At 42.4% G+C, this 22966-nt stretch overlaps 1 protein-coding gene across 1 annotated transcript in view; it reads right to left on the reverse strand.

Moving 5' to 3' along the window:
- Positions 1-22966, reverse strand: part of LOC111972197 (cytosolic carboxypeptidase 6-like) — a 464364-nt gene that overhangs the window by 238186 nt on the left and 203212 nt on the right. The window contains exon 4 of the mRNA XM_023999099.1: positions 20536-20630. Within this exon, the coding sequence (XP_023854867.1) occupies positions 20536-20630 (95 nt within the window). The remainder of the gene's footprint in view (positions 1-20535; positions 20631-22966) is intronic.

A 22966-nucleotide genomic window follows, 5' to 3' on the forward strand; every position in this document is an offset into this window, starting at 1 on the left:
CCCATCTGCTGGGTTGTTTGGATGACCCAACTGCTGGGTTGCAGCCATTGGATCACTTAGTTGGATTGTTTTCTTTAAAAAGAGCCAGTTTGGGTTGTTGATGCTGGGTTACTGATGCTGGGTTATTGAGATATGGCCCAGTGGGGGGGTTAATGCTCCCGCCAAATCCAGAAGATCAAGGTGATCCGGCAAGCTCGTCAATGAGATTGTTGCAGCCGTGTAGAATTACTTTTCGACGGACAAATGGGCAAGGCGTTGTGTCTGACCAAAAAAGATGTGTAAAAAGCTAGCTAGCTAACATGACTAATTATCCATTCAGGTTAAATAGACCAAGTTATCATAATTACATATTATCTCAATCATTGACAATTGTAGATAGTCCCTGTCTCTGAATTAATTTAACATGGTTGTAGCTAGTTGGCAAGCTTATAACTCATACTTTTAAGGTGGTTTAGTTACTTTATGTTTTTATAGCCTAATTGTTTCTGAGTTAGCTAACTAGCTAGTCTCAGTCTGGCTGCAGACAGTTCCTTTAACATTATATTGAAAATGTTCATCCAAGTTTAGGTTATCCATTTTTACTCTCCACTTACACTGTGTTAACACGTTATGTCTATGTCCCCCACTGCCCAGATACTAGCGGCTGCATGGCCCCGAGAGTGCTTCTCCCACCACCAGTGTACTGAATGCAGGTCGCTACATATTGAAATGAAAGCAGTGTCTCAAATGTTCATCTAAGTTTATCCATTTTGGCTGTCCCCTAGAARCTTGTTATGTCTTTGTCCCCCAGATACTAAAGACGACATGATCCTGAAAGTGTTTTTCCTACCACCAGTTTGACGAGTTGGAAAGAAGACTGCCCGCCCAAGAGACGCACAAATATCATACCCCCCAAAAATGCTAACCTCCCATGGGATTGTAATGGTGAGAGGTTAGCATGTCTTGGGGGATGATATTTGTGCAGCTGTAACTTTCTCACTCATCCTTATTAACAATTTATTCAGGATTATCCTAATCATGGTAGCATCCACAATAATGTAGAAGTGTTTAGAAACATATTATATTCTTATTTACAATAAAAGTGACTCCAAAATAACAAGACATTATTTACCATTAATTTCTAATGGGCATAAAATCATCTGAAACACAACTAAAACAAACAGCAAATGCATCCAACAAATCTGTAGAGTCACAACCTTGATGTAGTCATTGCGTGCTATGAATATGGGACCAAATACTTTAAAACACATATAAGTGAATTTGTCCCAATACTTTTGCTCCCGTTAAATGGGGGCACTATGTACAAAAGAGTGCTGTAATTTCCAACAGTTCACCCAATATGCACTTTAAACTCATAGTCATTGTTGATTTCAAATCCAAACTTTTATGGAGCCAAAAGAAGAAAAAATGCTTCACTGTCCCAATAATTAAGGAGGGCACTGTATATCATTAATTTAAAGTCCAACAACAGATGTAGCAATTAAGTATTATAGCCTTAAAAGGTCCAGACATTTAAGATCGACTGTGTGTCGACTGTGTCTGGGCTTTGATAAAGACAAAGGTTGGTGTGGGCCAGTAGTGATCGGAAAGCAGGATGTTTGAGACGGATGGGCAGGGAAGAGGAGAGACACAGAGGAGAGGAGATACCTGAGACGCTGTCTGTCCCCCCCCCCCCCCCCCCCCACTGAGGCCAGCCTCCCTTACCCAAGGCTTAACGAGTCCAGAGAGCGACAGGACCTGCTGTGATTGACAGAGCAATTACTGCTAACATAGGCTCTGATGGAGCTGGAGACATTTCCAAATAGAATTTCACTATTTTGTTGCATCAGACGCTTACAGGACGGATTTTGTACAAAAGCAAAATCCCTGACCGACTGAAAACAGAGCAACGCTGCTTGCGGAGAACTTCTGTGTTTGTGTTTTTCTCCTATGACAGAAAAACAYGTAGGCTACCCTGTCCAAGGTTGGCTTCCTCTAACTTTTGTCACTGTTTTGTTATACTTTTCCTTTTTCCGACTCTTAATTTGTTTGCTCAGTTAGAGGGCTGTCTATTTTTACTTGAAAGCCTGTTAGCTGCTGAGTTTTGAAAAACTGAATTGCTAATTACAGCTCACAGAATTCTGGAGTTGAATAGAATTATCTGTAAATCATATAAGTTTGAATGCAAAACACAAAACCCTGTCTAAAAGTAATTTCGGTATTGAGGCGGATCTATGCTGCTTTTTCACTTACTTCAACTTAGAGGTCTGCGCGGGACTAATTTCATATCAGTCCCGGTGGGAGGTTGCAGCTTTTCACACCACAACTGCCCGCCGCCCACTCTCGCCACCAGCTCCAGCTGGCTTTCTGTCCAACTCCCACCCTCAAGAACTGGTCCCAAACCGCAGTCCAGCAATGTTATTTTAGGCATATGACGCAGCTTGCCAGCTATGGTCCCAGCAATTTTGCACCCTATAGGCAATATCAAAATGCACACTACATTTTGTATCGCACCTCGTGTATTATACCATTTTAACTGAGCCTTTTCCTTTTCAATGATGATCACATTTATTGATTGCACCTCGACTCAAGTTGGTTGACCGCCCTCCACTTCTTTCCGTGATCAATATTTATTCACATACACTGTAGTAAACTATAGCCTAATAATATATAAGTTAATTTCCTTGGAAAGATTACTGCCAAGTGATTCTCCGCCCATGCATAGGCAGCCTACTCTATTTCATTGTGACCACACATACACTGAGTATACCAAACATTAGGAAAAACTTCCTAATATTGAGTTGCACCCCCTTTTGCCCTCAGAACAGCTTCAATTCATCAGGTGTTCCACAGGGATTTTGGCCCATGTTAACTCCAATACTTCCCTTTGTGTCAAGTTGGCTGGATGTCCTTTTGGTGGTGAACCATTCTTGATACACACGGGAAACYGTTGAGAGAAAAGTTCTGGACACAAACCGGTGTGCCTGGCACCTACTACCATACCCCATTCAAAGGCACTTAAACATTTTGTCTTGCCCATTCACCCGCTGAATGGTACGCATACACAATCCATGTCTCAATTGCCTCAATGGAAAGAGCAGGTGTATCAATGGAATGTAAACTCGGTGCATAGGCACAAGACGACTGTATCCAAATAATCAGCAGAACAAAATAATATTTTCATCCCAAAGTTGTCTGTCTGACCGCTCCTGCCTGCAACTAGAAAAATGGCGACCACGCGCAATGATCTCTGTCTGGACCCGCAGGTCCGTGGGCATTACATAAAGAGAGATGTTTGTTGACAGCAATGCTCTCCTTCTCTTCCCCTCAACCTGGAAGTTCCCAACAGCATATGTGGGTTGAGCCACAAAGAATGCTTAGTAAATCTTCGCTCAATCAGAATAACAAATAAGTGAACACAGGGGGGGCCAGTTGAACATAGCATTATTAAGAAGGTCAACACCTTGGAAAGAAAAGCAGAGGAAAGTACAGTACTGTACCAGTCAAAAGTTTGGACACACCTACTCATTCAAGAGTTTTTCTTTATTTTTACTATTTTCTACATTGTAGAAAAATAGTGAAGACAAAGCAACTATGAAATAAAACATATGGATGTCACGCCCTGACCATAGTAAGCTGTTTCTTCTCTGTGTTGGTTGGGGCGTGATAGTGTCTAGGGTGGGTCATCTAGGGTTTTTTGTATGTCTATGTTGGCCTGATATGGTTCCCAATCAGAGACAGCTSTTTATCGTTGTCTCTGATTGGGGATCATATTTAGGTAGCCATTTCCCTTTTGTGTTTGTGGGATCTTGTCTATGTTTAGTTCCCTGTCTGCACTATTTGTATAGCTTCACGTTTCGTTCGTTGATTTTGTTGTTTTTGTTCAGTGTTTCATTCATTAAAAGAGAATGTACGCATACCACGCTGCGCCTTGGTCTCACTCATACGGCGATCGTGACAGAAGATCCCACCAAAAATGGACCAAGCAGCATGTACAGGAGGAGTGGACTTGGGAGGAGATCCTGGATGGAAAAGGACCCTGGACGCAGGCCGGGGAGTATCACCGTCCTAAGGAGGAGATAGAGGCAGCGTAAGGGCGACGATACGAGGAGATAGCTCAACGGAGCAAGCACGAGAGGCAACCCCAAGAAAACATTTTTGGGGGGCACATGGAGCAGTCGGCGGAGCCGAGGAGTGAACCAGAGCCAGTCAGGGAGTCGAGTGAGGAACTCGACGCAAGATTCCAGAGAGAGGTGCTGGCATTGAGAGCGCTGCAGAGCGAGCGTGCTGAGGTGCGTGTCATCAGCCCGGTGCCACCGGTACCAGTCCCACGCATCAGGTCTCCAGTGCGCTTTCACAGCCCAGTGCGTCCTGTGCTAGCTTCCCGCACTTGCCGGGCTGGAGTGAGCATCCAGTCAGGAAGGTTTGTGCCAGCTCTGCGCTGTAGACCTCCAGTGCGCCTCCACAGTCCAGTACGTCCTGTGTCTCCTCTCCGCACTCGCCCTGAGATGCGTGTCATCAACCCGGTGCCACCTGTACCGGTCCCACGCATCAGGTCTCCAGTGCGCCTCCACAGTCCAGTACATCCTGTGCCTCCTCTCCGCACTCGCTCTGAGGTGCGTGTCATCAGCCTGGTGCCACCTGTACCGGTCCCACGCATCAGGCCTCCAGTGCGCCTCCACAGGCAGAGTTCCGGCTGACAGTTTCCTCAGTCCAGAGCTTCGGCGACAGTTCCCAGTCAGAGCTTCCGGCGACAGTTCCCAGTCCAGAGCTTCCGGCGACAGTTCCCAGTCCGAACCTCCAACGACGGGGAATAGTCCGGAACCTCCAACGACGGTCCCCGGTCCGGAGTATTCAGCGACGGTTCCGGTCCAGAGCCTCCAGCGACGGTCAGCGGTCCGGAGCATCCGTCGGCGGTCCGAGCATCCAGTGACGGTCGGCGGTCCAGAGCCTTCAGCAGGGGTTCTCAGTCCAGAGCCTCCTGCGACAATCTACGGTCTGGTTCCTCCGGCGACGATCCACGGTCCGGAGCCTCCGGCAACGAGCCACGGTCCGGTGCCTCCGGCGACGACCCACGGTCCGGAGCTTCCGGCGATGCGCCCGCACCGGAGCCGCCCCCGACGCCCTGGGTCATCCATCCTAGATGCCCACAGGACCCTCTATTGAGTCAGGTTTTGCGGTCAGAGTCCACACCTTTGGGGGGGGGGGGGACTGTCACGCCCTGACCATAGTAAGCTGTTTTTTCTCTGTGTTGGTTGGGGCGTGATAGTGTCTAGGGTGGGTCATCTAGGGTTTTTTGTATGTCTATGTTGGCCTGATATGGTTCCCATAGAGACAGCTCTTTATCGTTGTCTCTGATTGGGGATCATATTTAGGTAGCCATTTCCCTTTTGTGTTTGTGGGATCTTGTCTATGTTTAGTTCCCTGTCTGCACTATTTGTATAGCTTCATGTTTTGTTCGTTGATTTTGTTGTTTTTGTTCAGTGTTTCATTCATTATTACGCATACCACACTGCGCCTTGGTCTCACTCATACGACGATCGTGACAATGGAATCATGTAGTAACCAAAAAAGTGTTAAACAAATCAAATACAGTTGAAGTCGGACGTTTACATACACCTTAGCCAAATACATTAAAACTCAGTTTTTCACAATTCCTGACATTCAAACGAAGTAAAAATCCCTTGTCTTACGTCAGTTAGGATCACCACTTTATTTTAAGAGTGTGACATGTCAGAATAATAGTAGAGAATGATTTATTTCAGCTTTTATTCTTTATCACATTCCCAGTGGGACAAAAGTTTACATACACTCAATTAGTATTTGGTAGCATTGCCTTTAAATTGTTTAACTTGGGTCAAACATTTCGGGTAGCCTTCCACAAGCTTCCCACAATAAGTTAGGTGAATTTTGGCACATTCCTCCTGACAGAGCTGGTGTACTGAGTCAGGTTTGTAGGCCTCCTTGCTCGCACATGCGTTTCAGTTCTGCACACACATTTTCTATGGAATTGAGGTCAGGGCGTTGTGATGGCCACTCAAATACCTTGACTTTGTTGTCCTTTGGAAGTATGCTTGGGGTCATTGTCCATTTGGAAGACCCATTTGCGACCAAGTTTTAACTAACTGACTGATGTCTTGAGATGATGCTTCAATATATACATAATTTCTACCTCATGATGCCATCTATTTTGTGAAGTGCACCAGTCCCTCCTGCAGCAAAGCACCCCCACAACATGATGCTGCCCCCCCGTGCTTCAAGGTTGGGATGGTGATCTTCAGCTCCCCCTTTTCCTCCAAACATAACAATAGTCATTATTGGAAACAGTTCTATTTTTGTTCATCAGACCAGAGGGCATTTCTCCAAAAAGTACGATCTTTGTCCCCATGTGCAGTTGCAAACCGTAGTCTGGCTTTTTTATGGCGGTTTTGGAGCAGTGGCTTCTTCCTTGCTGAGCGGACCTTTCAGGTTATGTCAATATAGGACTCGTTTTACTGTAGATATAGATACTTTTGTACCTGTTTCGTCCAGCATCTTCACAAGGTCCTTTGCTGTTGTTCTGGGATTGATTTGCACTTTTCGTACCAAAGTACGTTCATCTCTAGGAGACAGAACGCGTCTCCTTCCTGAGTGGTATGACGGCTGTGTGGTCCCATGGTGTTTATACTTGCGTACTATTGTTTGTACAGATGAACGTGGTACCTTTAGGTGTTTGGAAATTGCTCCCAAGGATTAACCAGACTTGTGGAGGTCTACAATTATTTTTCTGAGATCTTGGCTGATTTCTTTTGATTAGGCCTTGAAATACATCCACAGGTACACCTCCAATTGACTCAAATGATGTCAATTAACCTATCAGAAGCTTCTAAAGCCATGACATCCTTTCTGTAATTTTCTGACCCACTGGAATTGTGATACAGTGAATTATAAGTGAAATAATCTGTCTGTAAACAATTGTTGGAAAAATGATTTGTGTCATACACAAAGTCGATGTCCTAACCGACTTGCCAAAACTATAGTTTGTTAACAAGACATTTGTGGAGTGGTTGAAAAACAAGTTTTAATGACTTCAACCTAAGTGTATGTAAACTTCCGACTTCAACTGTATATTTGAGATTTGAGATTCTTCAAAGCAGCCACCCTTTGTCTTGACAGCTTTGCACACTCTTGGCATTCTCTCAACCAACATCATGAGGTAGTCACCTGGAATGCATTTCAATTAACAGGTGTGCCTTGTTAAAAGTTAATTTGTGGAATTTCTTAATGCGTTTAAGCCAATCAGTTGTGTTGTGACTAGGTAGGGGTGGTATACAGAAGATAGCTGGATCCAGAGGTGGGGGTGGATGGGTGCATCTGCCAGACATGCTGAGGCACAGGGCTGAAGTGGGAAACAGGGTTATGTGATCAAGTGTGCCCATTCAACAGGAGCATTGGCATCTGTCATAAGGCGATCAAGGGCAGCCATCGAAACGCCAGGCATCTTCCACAGGAAACTGTCAACATCAGCCAACCCCTGGTCACAGGCTAATGGGGGAAAAATTAGAACGAGATGCCATAGAGCAACAATAAACTACATCGTATCTCACAGCCAGATTCACACTTTTTACACTCCATGTTACCTAAGGGCTGTTCAGATTAGTTGAGATACACTTTATCTCTGTGCTGTGTCCAAATGTTTTTGATCTTGACCTGCTGGGAGAAACTATGCCAAATCCTTTGAAATCAAAAAATATAACTTACTGTGTTGTAAAAAAAAWAWATATATTTTCTACATTGTTCTGAGAGAAAAAGTGGATACCTGTAAATATGTTCTACAAGATGTGTTAAGGGATACAAAGAGTTGTTCATTGGGGACTGCTTTTGGCTATTGATGTCAGTGTTAGAATGTTGCCCAGAAGTCAAGCCCTTCCTAACTGTATTTTCAAAGACTGGGCCTGTTTGTGGCTATATGCAGAATTGCAATGACCCTGTGCCATTTATGAAAGGGGATTATCCAACTGAGAACAATTCTGCCTACATTATGTCACACTGCCCCTCATTTTTTGACATTTCAATTGTTTTGTCATTTAGCAGACACTCTTCTCTAGTGGAACTTATAGGAGCATTTAGGGTTAAGTGCCTTGCTCAAGGGAACATTGGCAGATTTTTCACCTAGTCGGCATTGGGATTCAAACCAGCGGCCTTTCGGTTACTGGCCCAGCGCTCTTAACCACTAGGCTACCTGCCGCACATCAAATGACTGCATGGGGAGGCCTAATCAAACAGAGGCCTGCCACATGCAACGCCTGCACCCACTACCACAACCCAGTCCAAAACATATGCATGGTGGAGGGGTCAAGGCTGGGAAAAGGGAAAGACAGTGTTTAATATTCTACTGAACCTGTATTGTTTCTGGAGGATCCCTGACTGAATAGCAAGGGTTTTCTATGCAATTACAGAGGTGTGACGAACRKCCAGAGGGCCCTGCTTTACACACTTAATTGCTGTGTGCGAGCAAGAAGGTGTCCTTTATTAAAGTTTGTGTGAAACTGAGTGAACTGTGGTCAAGATACAGCAGGCTACTGTCATTACATAAATATTCACCAGGCTACTGACATTACACATCTGGCTAAAAGATTACTGTAGCTCTGCTGGAGTCACTTTCATAGATAACTTTGACGCCTTCTGGAAACAGAATGACGGTGTCACGGCTGTCTTCTTCCTCCTCGTCCGAGGAGGAAAAGTTTGAAGGATCGGAAGACCAATATGCAGCGTGGTATGTGTTCATCTTGTTTTTAATAGAAAGAGAACACTTTGCGAAACTAATACAAAAACAATAAACGACGACCGTGAAACTAAATAACAAATAGTGCTGACACTAAACACTACACATAGACAATCACCCACAACCCACAATACAAAACAGGCTACCTAAATATGGTTCCCAATCAGAGACAATGCAAAACACCTGTCTCTGAATGAGAACCATATCAGGCCAAACACATAGAAATAGACAAACCAGACATACAACATAGAATGCCCACTCAGATCACACCTTGACCAAACAAAACATAAAACATACAAAGCAAACTATGGTCAGGGCGTGACAGACGGAGTCCATCCAAATCATCTTGGCTCCTGGACTCTATCCACGCTTTTCAAGGCTGCATTGAAACAATGACTTATCAATGACCCAAGACCAGCTCAGCTAATCCCTACCATTGTGACAATGAGTCATCATAATGCTGCATCAAATGTACATTATCCTAGGGGCATTGGCAGACACAATGTAAGTAACTTAATTTATGTCCCCCTAATTTCCCTGAAAACCTCTATTGATCCTACAGCTATTGTATGCAGTAATCACAGTAATCATGAGCCTATGAACGAGAGTTACACTGTTAGCACTGAGGCGGTGTGCCCTAGTAGGAAGACCGCTGTGTGCAGCTCACCCTGCACTATCAGCTCCAATATAAATAACATGAGCAAGTCTAATTCTGATAAGCTTCCAATTAAAGCATTAACACTCACACCCTGATCAGTTTCACCTGTCCTCGTTATTGTCTCAACCCCCTCCAGGTGACGCTTGTTTTCCCCAGTGTATTTATCCATGTGTTTCCTGTCTCTCTGTGCCAGTTCCTCCTGTATATTTCCAAGTCAACCAGCGTTTTCCCCGTTCTCCTGCTTTTTGCATTCTCCTTTTTCTAGTCCTCCCGGTTTTGACCCTTGCCTGTTTCTGGACTTTGTACCCGCCTGCCTGACCATTCTGCCTGCCTTGACCACAAGCCTGTCTGCCACTCTGTACCTCCTGGACTCTGATCTGGTTTTGAACTTTTTGCCTGTCCACGACCATTCTCTTGCCTACCCCTTTGGATTAATAAACATTGTAAGACTCCAACCATCTGCCTCCTGTGTCTGCATTTGGGTCTCGCCTTGTGTCTTGATAAAAAACAATCAAGCAACCCAGAAAAGTGCTAAAAATAACCCATATTAACATATGCAGCCTGAGAAACAAGGTCCATGAAGTCAATAACTTGCTTGTAACAGATTACATTCATATTCTGAAACTCACTTAGATAATACAGTGGTAGAAATACATGGTTATAACATCTACCAAAAAGATAGAAATGCCAACGGGGGCGGTGTTGCGGTCTATATTCAGAACCACATTCCTGTAAAGCTTAGAGACGATCTCATGTTAAATACTGTTAAAGTAATATGGCTACAGGTTCACCTGCCTCACCTTAAGCCCATTCTTGTGGGAAGCTGCTATAGACCACCAAGTGCTAACAGACAGTATCTGGATAATATRTGTGAAATGCTTGATAATGTATGTGATATCAACAGAGAAGTATATTTTCTGGGTAATTTAAATATTGACTGGCTTTCATCAAGCTGCCCACTCAAGAAAAAACGTCAAACTGTTACCAGTGCCTGCAACCTGGTTCAGGTTGTCAGTAAACCTACAGGGTAGTTACAAATAGCACAGGAATGAAATCATCAACATGTTTTGATCACATCTTTACTAATGCTACAGAAATTTGCTTTAAAGTAGTATCCAAATCCATTGGATGTAGTAATCACAATATAGTCCCCATATCTAGGAAAACTAGAAAAAAGGTTTTGTTATGATTCATATGTTGATGATGTAAAGAATATTTGCTGGTCTATGGTGTGTAATGAGGAGCAACCAGAAACTGCACTTGACACATTTATGAAATTGCTTATTCCAGTTACTAATAAGCATGCACCCATTAAGAAAATGACTGTAAAAACTGTTAAATCCCCTTGGATTGATGAGGAATTGAAAAATTGTATGGTGGAGAGGGATAAGGCAAAAGGTTTGGCAGCCCAGCTGATTGGTAAATGTACTGCAAATTAAGAAATCATGTGACTAAACTAAATACAAATAAACTATACTATGAAACAAAAATAAATGATACAAAGAATGCCAGTAAAAAGCTTTGGAGCACCTTAAATTACATTTTGGGAAAAAAGGAAAACTCGGCTCCATCATTCATTGAATCAGATGGCTCATTCATCACAAAACCTACTGATATTGTCAACTACTTTAATTACTTTTTGATTGGCAAGACAAGCAAATTTAGGTATGACATGCCAGCAACAAACGCTGACACTATACATTCAAGTATATCTGACCAAATTAGACAAATTGTACTTTTGAATTCCGTAAAGCCAGTGTGGAAGAGGTGATGTGGCAAGATATTGCCACATCTTCAATTTAAGCCTACTAGAAAGTGTGTGCCCTCAGGCCTGGAGGGAAGCTAAAGTCATTCCGCTACCCAAGAGTAGTAAAGCCCCCTTTACTGGCTCAAATAGCCGACCAATCAGCCTGTTACCAACAACTAGTAAACTTCTGGAAGAAATGGTGTTTGACCAGATACAACGCTATTTCCCAGTAAACAAATTGACAACAGACTTTCAGCACGCTTATAGGGAAGGACACTCAACAAGCATAGCACTTACAGAAATGACTGATGATTGGCTGAGAGAAATTGATGATAAAATTATTGTGGGGGCTGTTTTGTTAGACTTCAGTGCAGCTTTTGACATTATCAATCATAGTCTGCTGCTGGAAAAACGTAACATAACATATGTGTTATGGCTTTACACCCCCTGCTATAATGTGGATAAAGAGTTACTTGTCTGTCACGTATACTCCCTCTCCAGCTTCTAGGTCATCAGGCTGCTGATTATCCCGCACACCTGCCACCATCGTCTCGCGCACCTGCGCCTCCTGACACTCACCTGGACTTCATCACCTTGATTATCTTTCCTATATCTGTCACTCCCCTTGGTTCTTTCCTCAGGTGTTATTGACTCTGTTTTCATGTCGGAGCTTTGTTTGTGTTTTGTGTTCATTGTTTCTTTTATTTATTAAAACACTCACTCCCTGAACTTGCTTCCCGACTCTCAGCGCACTCGTTACATTGTCTAACTGAACAYAGAGGGTGTTCTTTAATGGAAGTCTCTCAAACATAATCTAGGTACAATCAGGAATTCCACAGGGTAGCTGTTTAGGCCCTTTACTTTTTTCAATCTTTACTAACATGCCTTTGAGTAAAGCCAGTGTGTCTATGTATGCTGATGACTCAACACTATACATGTCAGCTACTACAGCAACTGAAATGACTGCAACAAAGACCTGCAGTTAGTTTCGGAATGGGTAGCAATGAATAAGTTAGTCCTAAATATTTTTATAAGTCATTCMCTAAACCCTAAACCTCTACATCTCGTAATGAATAATGTGGAAATTGAGCAAGTTGAGGTGACTAAACTGCTTGGAGTAACCCTAGTTTGTAAACTGTCATGGTCAAAACATTGATACAACAGTAGCTAAGATGGGGAGAAGTCTGTCCATAATAAAGCGCTGCTCTGCCTTCTTAACACTATCAACAAGGCAGCTCCTACAGGCCCTAGTTTTGTTGCACCTTGACTACTTGCAGTGGGCTCAGAACAGKGCAGCACGGCTGGCCCTTAAAAGTACACAGAGCTAACATTAATGACATGCATGTCAATCGCTCGTGGCTCAAAGTGGAAGAGCGATTGACTTCATCATTACTTGTTATTGTAAGAGGTGTTGACAAGCTGAATGTACCGAGCTGTCTGTTTAAACTACCAGCACACAGCTCGGACACCTATGAATATCCCACAAGACATACCACCAGAGGTCTCTTCACAGTCCCCAAGTCCAGAACAGACTATTGGAGGCGCACAGTACTTCCTAGGGCCATGACTACATGAAACTCTATTCCACATCGGGTAACTGATGCAAGTAGTTGAATCAGATTTCAAAAACTGGTAAAAATACACCTTATGGAACAACAGGGACTGTGAAGAGACACACACAAAGGTACAGACACATGTATACGCATACATTGTGATAATGTTGTATGGTGGTATTAATCATTTTCTATTGTAGATATGTAGTGGTGTAATGTTATATGATATACTGTTTTATCTTTTGTTTTATATGTAATGTAAGTGCTTTAATATGTTGCTGCCTTGGCAGCAGCTAATGGGGATCCCTTATAAATACAAATACAAAGTTGGGAGGCGACTAATAGGCTACAGTAAAAATCTGCTGTCACTCTTAATAGTGGGGCCTACAGTATATCAACAAATTAGGTGGTGATACTGTTGATATTTTGAATCGCAAAACTCTTGATTCAAGGTTGAATAAAGTTATTTACGTTGTCCTCAACAGGAGCTATTGGTTACCGTAAGCCTATTGGTTTTAAGCTGTTTAAAACTGCACTAATAGTTTAAAGCTTGTTTAATTGCTACATCCATTTTTGTACTTATAAATTATATACACATTGATTCTTGAAGAATATAACATAAATGCATAATGCGTTTAGTTCAACTGTCGTACCCCATCAGAACCCAAAATTTAAGCTTGTTTTACTCTGATGTTTGTAAACAAACACAATATATATATATATATAGCCTCAAAACACGGTTAAAACTATACTTTTGACATCATGGATGGTCAGTCCTTGCATCCATACCTCTGTCTATTAATTTGAGAGTGGTTCAAATTCTCAAGACCCAWCCCACAGCTTTTTACCAAAACAGAGGCGGGGTGTGTGCTTTGTTATTGTTTCAATTAAGGATTGTAGTTATAACTCTGGTCATGTTTTAAGAAATGAAGCTCGTGTCACGGTGTATAATGACAGGAGACAAGCGCAGGAATACGTAATAGTTTTTTTTATTTCTACACCCAAAATAAAGTACGTAATGAAAACCACGGGGACGAAGCCCAAAACAAACACATAAATATATAACACAGGGTAACCCAAACAAAAGAGCGAGGTGTTATCCTCTAAATAATACACGGGACGAGACCTGTAATAACAAGTGCACAATAACATGTAGCACAAAAACCGATACAACAGAGCACAGGTACTCACAAGACCAACAGACATGGGATAATAATCGTCAAGGACAATGGGGAACAGGGCACATATATACACATACTAATCAGGGGGAATGGGAACCAGGTGTGCGTAATGAGACAAGACAGTCCGGGGTTGGTGGTAATAATAATCAATAATGCCTAGAAGGCCGGTGACGTAGACCTCCATAGCTGGTGAACGGAATACCTTGTTTAAACACATCTTTCAGTAAAACTGTAGAAAGGGATCTTCTGTGTTTTTTTTAAGACATCTGAAGGAATGAATAAAACTCGTGAGCTTACTAAGACCGAACATGGCATTGTTTGTTTGGCCACATGTGGTCAAGATGCTTTTAACAGCTCCTCCATTTGCTTTCCATTATGACAACAAAGCATCTTCTTTTGACAGTCACAGATATGGAATAAATCAAGCAAATTGCAAATAATTTTAACTACCTGATCAATGCAGGATGGGATAAAGAAGAAAAAGAGAACCAGAGAAGAGAGAGAGGGTGACAGACAGGGAGAAAATAGAGAATAGATTGCTTTTGCTGTATTTATCAGTAGAAAAGTCCCTTTTAACCCAAAAGTTGAAGTCTTTATCTCTCCACAGGAGCAGTTCTTCCTGGGGCCCCTGATTGCGCTACTGGGGACTAGGTTGTGTTCCCCTGTGAGAGACAGCATTCCGATTAGAGCCCATTGCCAAGTGCAGGGATCCATCGTGAGCCTGAAGGTGCAGTAATTAGAGGAGAAAAAGCACTGGATTTACACTGTGTTACAACAAGCAGGTTATGCCAGGTGATAAATGCTAGCGTTGAGGGAGCTGACATACCTGGAGCACCACGTGAGCTGCTGGTCCATTCTGACACCCTCCATCAGTATTAGTTGGATCAGAATGGCGGAGAGATGGGGAGATGTCAGCCGATGTAATGTTTAAGAGCCAGTGAGTTAATGTATTGTGAAAGCCCCTCGGTCATTGTTATCCAAATGGGACTTTTTATTAGAAGCCCTCTCACTTCTTGATATATCTCCCAAGTGAACTTCACTGTTCTGTAGTTAAGTGGATCAAAGCCAATGTACAGCTCATGCGTGGGTGTTTGGAGTCAGCCTGCTCTCAACAGGTCTGTGGGCTTTTAAAAATTCTGCTCATCCACCCCCGAGCTGCATGATGAAGAGCTTGCAGACAATTGAACTGTCCGACTTCTGATCTCTCTGGTTTCCTTCGAGGAATATGGGTTTTCCCTGGGAGGGGGCAGGCTCAAGCTAGAACATAACTCATCTCTTTGCAGTGTGATTCTCTGATTTTACCATTGCAAAACTATCCACCACCAGCCCAGCTCAATCCACCACTAGCAATAGCAGCAGATAATCACATATTTTCTAAGACCGAGGTACTTATTGTTGGAGCCAAAGCACAGAGACAAAATCTGGCTGAATATTTTAATTCACAGGCAATAAAGAGGTAGGTAAAAAACCAGGTAAAAAACCTAGGTGTTATTTTAGATTCTGAACTCTATTTTGAATCACACAATAGAAATGTGACCAAAATAGCTTTGTACCACCTGATGAACATTGCCAAGGTGCGGCCGTTTCTTTCTCAGGCTGATACAGAGAGACTCATCCATGCTTTTATTACAAGCTGGCTTGACTACTGTAACACTCCCCTGTCTGGTCTAYCCAAGAAAGCCATTGGTCARCTRCAAAACATRCAGAATGCTGCAGCATGGGTACTGACCAAGGCCAGACGTAGAGCACACATTACACTGGTTTTAAGGTCTCTGCACTGGCTGCYTGTGAGTTTTAGAATACATTTTAAGATTCTTCTATTGGTTTTTAAATCAATACATGTCAGACATGCTTTTAAGTTATGTACCCAGTAGGTCACTCAGGTCCTCTGGCACTGGTCTTTTAACTATTCCAAAGTCTAGGACCTAAAGGCATGGAGAGGYAGCCTTTAGTTATTATGCCCCCATTCTCTGGARTAGCCTGCCAGACAACCTGAGGGGTGGGCGAAACTGTGGACATAGATATCTTAAACACTTTTTAAGCTTTGCTTTTCCTTAGGGTGCTTTTTAGTCGTTCTGTGTTTATTKTTGTTCTTTMGTTTTYTTATCCTCTTATGTTTGTTGTGTAGTTAATATTTAAGTTTTTATTTTCATTGTTTTTAATAGTTTCGATGGCTGCCCTTGATCGCCTTATGACAGAGGCTCCTGTTGAATGGGCACACTTGATCACGTAACCCTGTTTCCCACGTCAGCCCTGTGCCTCGGCATGTCTGGCAGATGCACCCAGCCCCACGACACCCTCCCGCCCCCACCTCTGCATCCATCACTCTACGACTATTACCGATGACAGCAATCACATAAACAACCAACGGTTCATATGCAAATTGAACCAGAAACATCAGTTTTGGAATTCTAATGCATCATTCATACAGAGAGTATGTGGTATGTTTAAAAAAAAAAGAAGGTTGCAATGTATTACAATGGCCATCGCAGAGATAGGCCTTCTAGCAGTCCTCAAACATGTATGTGAATGGTATCAATTAGAGTTGGGCGATATGGACAAAAGACATGTTTTTTTTTTTTTTGCAATAACACCTTAGCACGCATGCACGCACACACACACACACACACACACACACACACACGACTGCTGCTAAATACTGCACAATTTAAACACTTGCCCCCAAATCCCGCTCCTTCCCCAAAACGTGTGTCAATATTGGAATATAAATTGTGCCTTTCTGTATTATGCTAAAATGTTTATTCTATTCTACTAAGACATTTAATTTATGTTTGTATTCTTATCTTGTATTATTTCTTATTGTTGTTGCATTGTCTAAAAGGAACCTGCAAGTAAGCATTTAGTTGGACGGTGTATACAATGTGTAGCCCGTACGAATTTATAAAAACTGGAAACTTGAAATGACAATAAATTATTTTGGGTGCTAGAGCCCGGCGATATGGACAAAAAGTTATATTGCGATAAATTGTAAAAAAAAAATCTCGATAACAACAAATACAACGATAAAAAAGTTTAAAAGTACAGTTACTTTACATTAGCGGCAGGCTCTAGACAATTTTCTTCCAGTGCCAAGTAAGACAACTGAGATGGTAGCCTATGATTAACAAATTAAGCTACAGTACTTCATGTAACTGTCACACCCGCCAGGGACATCCTGGACCCAGGCCTCATAGCGGATTTCCAATGCCGACACCCCGGTCAACCAGGTAGGATGCCAGGTGGTGCCCCTAGAGAGGGGGGGTACTGTCTCACCCTGATCTGTTTCACCTGTCTTTGTGATTGTCTCCACCCCCCTCCAGGTGTTGCACATCTTCCCCATTATCTCCTGTGTATTTATACCTGTGTTCTCTGTTTGTCTGTTGCCAGTTCATTTTGTTTGTCAAGCCTCCCAGCGTTTTCCCCTTGCTCCTGTCTTTTTCTAGTTCCTGTTTTTGACCATTCTGCCTGCCCTGACCCTGAGCCTGCCTGCCGTTCTGTACCTTGTCACACCACCCTGGATTATTGACCTCTGCCTGCCCTGACCCTGAGCCCACCTTCACCCCAGTCTGAGTTCCTGAGCGCTCTGGAGCAGGTTTTCATCAAGGATCTCTCTGTACTTTGCTCCATTCATCTTTGCCTTGATCCTGACTAGTCTCCCAGTCCCTGCCGCTGAAAAACATCCCCACAGCATGATGCTGCCACCACCATGCTTCCCCGTAGGGATGGTGCCAGGTTTCCTCCAGATGTGACGCTTGGCATTCAGGCCAAAGAGTTCAATCTTGACTTCATCAGAACAGAGAATCTTGTTTCTCATGGTCTGAGAGTCCTTTAGGTGCCTTTTGGSAAACTCCAAGCGGGCTGTCATGTGCTTTTTACTAAGGAGTGGCTTCCGTCTGGCCACTCTATCATACAATCAAATCAAATGTTATTGGTCACATACACATGGTTAGCAGATGTTAATGCGAGTGTAGCGAAATGCTTGTGCTTCTAGTTCTGACTATGCAGTAAGTAATCTGACAAATTCACAACAACTACCTTATACACACGAATGTAAAGGGATGAATAGAATATGTACATATAAATATATGGATGAGCGATGGCGTGYGGCATAGGCAAGATGCAGTAGATGGTATAGAATACAGTATATACATATGAGATGAGTAATGTAGGATATGTAAACATTATTCAAGTGGTGTTATTTAAAATGACTAGTGATACCTTTTATTAGGTCCATTTATTTAAGTGGTTAGAGATTTGAGTCTGTATGTTGGCAGCAGCCTCTCAATATTAGTGATGGCTGTTTAACAGTCTGATGGCCTTGAGATAGAAGCTGTTTTTCAGTCTTTTGGTCCCAGCTTTGATGCACCTGTACTGACCTCGCCTTCTGGATGATAGCGATGGTGAACAGGTAGTGGCTGGGGTGGTTGTTGTCCTTGATTATCTTTTTTGCCTTCCTGTGACATCGGGTGCTGTAGGTGTCCTGATTGGTGGAGTGCTGCAGAGATGGTCGTCCTTCTGGAAGGTTCTCCCATCTCCACGGAGGAACTCTAGAGCTCTGTCAGAGTGACCATCGKGTTCTTTGTCACCTCCCTGACCAAGGCCGTTCTCCCCCGATTGCTCAGTTTGGCCGGGCGGCCAGCTCTAGGAAGAGTCTTGGTGGTTCCAAACTTCTTCCAATTACGAATGATGGAGGCCACTGTGTTCTCTGGGACCTTCAATGCTACAGACATTTTTTGGTACCCTTCCCCAGATCTGTGCCTCGATACAATCCTGTCTCGGACCACCTACGGACAATTCCTTCAACCTCATGGCTTGTTTTTTGCTCTAACATGCACTGTCAACTGTGGGACCATATATAGAGAGGTGTGTGCCTTTCCAAATCATGTCCAATTAATTGAATATATCACAGGTGGACTCCAATCAAGTTGTAGAACCATCTCATGGATTTTCAATGGAAACAGGATGCACCCGAGCTCAATTTCGAGTCTCTTAAAAAAGGGTATGCATACTTMCGTAAATAAGGTATTTCTGTTTTTATTGTTAATAAATGATAATACATTTCTAAAAACCTGTTTCTGCTTTGTCATTATTGGGTATTGTGTGTAGATTGATGAGGGGGAAAAATGATTGATTAAATAATAAATGTGGAAAAAGTCAAGGGGTCTGAATACCTTCCAAATGCACTGTATATTTATATTCCCGACTCTGACATTGCTCGTCCTGATATTTCTAAATTTCTTTCTTTACATTTTGGGGATTTGTGTGTATTGTTAGGTATTACTGCACTGTTTATTGATCACTGAATTTTACGTGACCAATAAAATTTGATTTGAAGTGGGTTAAAATCTTCCTAGAAGTCATAGAGGATGCACAGGGGCCATGTCAAAATGCTGAATTTTGGCACTTTATTGAATGTCCCATGTGGTCTATATATTAAAGGGCACTTCATTTAATATAAAAGGCTTATAAAATTCTATATTTGTGTCACGACTTCCGCCGAAGTCGGTCCCTCTCCTTGTTTGGGCGGCGTTCGGCGGTCGACGTCACCGGCCTTCTAGGCATCGCCGATCCACTTTTCATTTTCCWTTTGTTTTGTCTTTGTCTTTCACACCTGGTCATTATTTAACCCTCTGTTCCCCCGTGATTGTTTCTATGTAGGAAGGTCCGTTATTGTGGGCTCTGTTTTTGTAGTGCATTTATTGTATGTTCAGTAAAATACGTTTATTTACTCATATCTGCTGTCCTGCTCCTGACTCCTATTCACCAGCTACACACAGACTTCCTTACAATTTGTGCACAATGTCTACAAAAAATAGCATAAGGTTGCAAAAGGCACTCACTTCGTGGAACGATCCACAAATCAATGGATTTTAAAAGAATGATGCAAAACTCTACATGATCACAGATAAAGTAACATGTTGAGTTAGAGATGAATAGGTACATTATGACTAAGCAGGTCAGTGGAAATACTTAATATAGCTGGTAAAGGGGTCTTACATTTGACACAGAGCAGTGTGACAGAGGACAGTTTTCAGTTACAGGAGAAAATGAAACCTACGTAGGTCCACGTCTACAACAAAGTGTTACGTATGCAGCTGCTCTCGCCTCAGTTCTAATGATCTAATCAACATCCCTGTCACTGTCCCGCAAACTACCAGGCCATCGCTGTCATGGAAACAGAACATCTCTAGCAACATCTCCAACTTCAAACACCCTATTTTTAAGGTCTGGAAAACTAAAGAYGTACAGGTTGAACAGATAGTTCCAGAGAAATTAGAGGACAACTAAATAATCCACAAGCAAGTAGTACTTTGGACAAATAGAACATCTACAAATCTACCCTCAACTTCATTGGTATAGATGTGTTGAGTGAGAACAACAGCCCCTTTATGCACCTGTTAGATGACTCTGATTCTGACAGTTTTGCTGGATCTAGCTATCTGTTATGGCCTGAGGTTGACTACATGTAGGTTCTCCTATCATAATAAATAATAATAATAATAATAATAATAATAAATATGCAGGTTTCAGGTTTAAAGTAAAACCTCAGTTAACGTTTGGGTTTAAGCTTTCATCATAAAGATAGGACAGTCCCTTCTATCACATTAAGTGAAGTGTTTTTTGTTTTAGTTTTCTTTAAACTGTGACTGTACCATTTAGGCCGGCTGGTGGACTTCACCACTGGAGACATGCCATCCCTGTACAGGCTCTTGGTCTTGCTGAAGTTGACAATGTTGAAAATCACCCTCTGAAAGAAAAATGTGATTGGATTCCATTAGATTGGTAGAATTTGTGAACAAGAAAAAAGGGATGATATGAAAGGGTAGAAATATCAGAAATGGAGCMCTGAATGAGAACAGTTCATGATGTCAACACAACACAGTCAATCGTATATAATGACTGATTATTATGCCTGAATAGAGATAAGAAAGTGTGCTTCAACGCATGATAGCACAACACACTATAAAGTAGAGATGAAAAGACTAGACATATCTGTCAACAGAAAGTGTGGTGAAACGGTGGCCTAGCAGATGATCATGCTGAAACAGACAGGCTACCATGGGGCCAGCTTGGCTTTAAAACATTAATTCATAGCTAGGTGAGGGATATGTCCTACTGTCCCAGGAAATGCACTGGGGTCCCACTCCTCCACCAGGATCCTGATTAGGATCAGGGGAAGAAATATGGAGGGGGAGAGATTAATAAATATATAAATAATGACAATAATATTATCATTGTACAGTAAATGAATCCTATTGATGGACCATATCAAATTACCAACTTAGTCCAGGTGGTGGAAGTGAACTGTGTGCTACTGAAATCCTATTACAACCCCCCTCCTCCTCCCCCTCCCTCCTTGCCATCACAGGAGCAGGGATTGTGGCAGGCTGATTCAGACTTAGGTAAAATGACATTTAACTGATGTTCTGACTGGCAGCAGGCTCCTGTACCGTGGAGATAAGACCATCGCTGCTGGCATTTCAATTAAACTTTACTGCCCTGCACATCTGTTGCCAGCCTACTTTCAGCTTTTCCTCAGGCAAATACATCCTCATTTTCTGACTTATATTGGGCCTCTTTTTTATTTTTCACCAATTCAGATTGTCTTATTTAGTGGCTGCGTCTCATACCTGTAATCTATTTGTTAAGCTTCTTTAACTCCAAGGTGGAGCTCTATACTCCACCAAGGCAGGCAGGCTGCAACCGCCTCTGTACTTCTGTTAAGACAAGGCAAAGTAGGTGTTTTGGTCACCACATAACGACACCTGGTGGTCTGATTGTAATAGACCAATGACAATTCATCATTGATTTCCATATCCCCTCCTACTATCCCGCCCGGTCAAATTGATGACATGCACGGGAGAGGTAGCTAGTATTTCACGGCCAAAAGCAAGAGAGATTGTGCAGTRGCTGGCTGTAAGGCAACAATTGTTTCTTTGCACTGTCTTCCATCAGAACAATCACTTCGTCCTGAGTGACAAAATTATATAATATGTTTCTAAACACCTGAATGAATCATGAATAACGATGAGTAAGAAAGTTAGACACACAAATATCATATAACCTCTCACCATCACAATAATGAGTGCATGGCTATGATATTGGTAAGTAACTATATTCACAATTCATTCAGGATATCCGTAATCATGGCAGCATCCAAATAATATAGAAGTGTTTAGAAACATATTATATATACAGTACCAGTGAAAAGTTTGGACACACATAGTCATTAAGGGTTTTTCTTTATTTTACTTTTTTTCTGCATTGTAGAATAATAGTGAAGACCTCAAAACTATGAAATAACACATTTGAAATCATGTAGTAACCAAAAAGGGTTAATAACAAATCAAAATATATTTGAGATTCTTCAAAGTAGCCACCCTTTGCCTTGATGACAGCTTTCACACTGGCATTCTCTCAAACAGCTTCATGAAGTAGTCACCTGAAATGCATTTCAATTAACAGTTGTGCCTTTTAAAAGTTAATTTGTGAAATTTCTTTCCTTCTTAATGCGTTTCAGCCAATCAGTTGTGTTGTGACAAGGTAGGGGTGGTATACAGAAAGCCCTATTGGGTAAAAGACCAAGTCCATATTATGGTAAGAATAAGCAAAGAGAAATGACAGTCCATCATTACTTTAAGACATGAAGGTCAGTCAATCCCGAAAATATCAAGAACTTTGAAAGTTTCTTCAAGTGCAGTCGCAAAAACCATCAAACGCTATGATGAAACTGGCTCTCATGAGGACCGTCACAGGAAACAAACACCCAGAGTTACCTCTGCTGCAGAGGATAAGTTCATTAGAGTTTAACTGCACCTCAGATTGCAGCCAAAATACATGCTTCACGGAGTTCAAGTAACAGACACATCTCAACATCCACTGTTCAGTGCAGACTGCGTGAATCAGGCSTTCATGGTTGAATTGCTGCAAAGAAACCACTACTAAAGGACACCAATAAGAAGAAGAGACTTGCTTGGGCCAAGAAACATGAGCAATGGACATTAAACCAGTGGAAATCTGTCCTTTGGTTCCCACCGTGAAGCATGGAGGAGGAGGTGTGATGGTGTGGGGGTGCTTTGCTGT

This window comes from Salvelinus sp. IW2-2015, linkage group LG13 (genome assembly GCF_002910315.2).
Source record: "Salvelinus sp. IW2-2015 linkage group LG13, ASM291031v2, whole genome shotgun sequence".
Lineage (NCBI taxonomy): Eukaryota > Metazoa > Chordata > Actinopteri > Salmoniformes > Salmonidae > Salvelinus > Salvelinus sp. IW2-2015.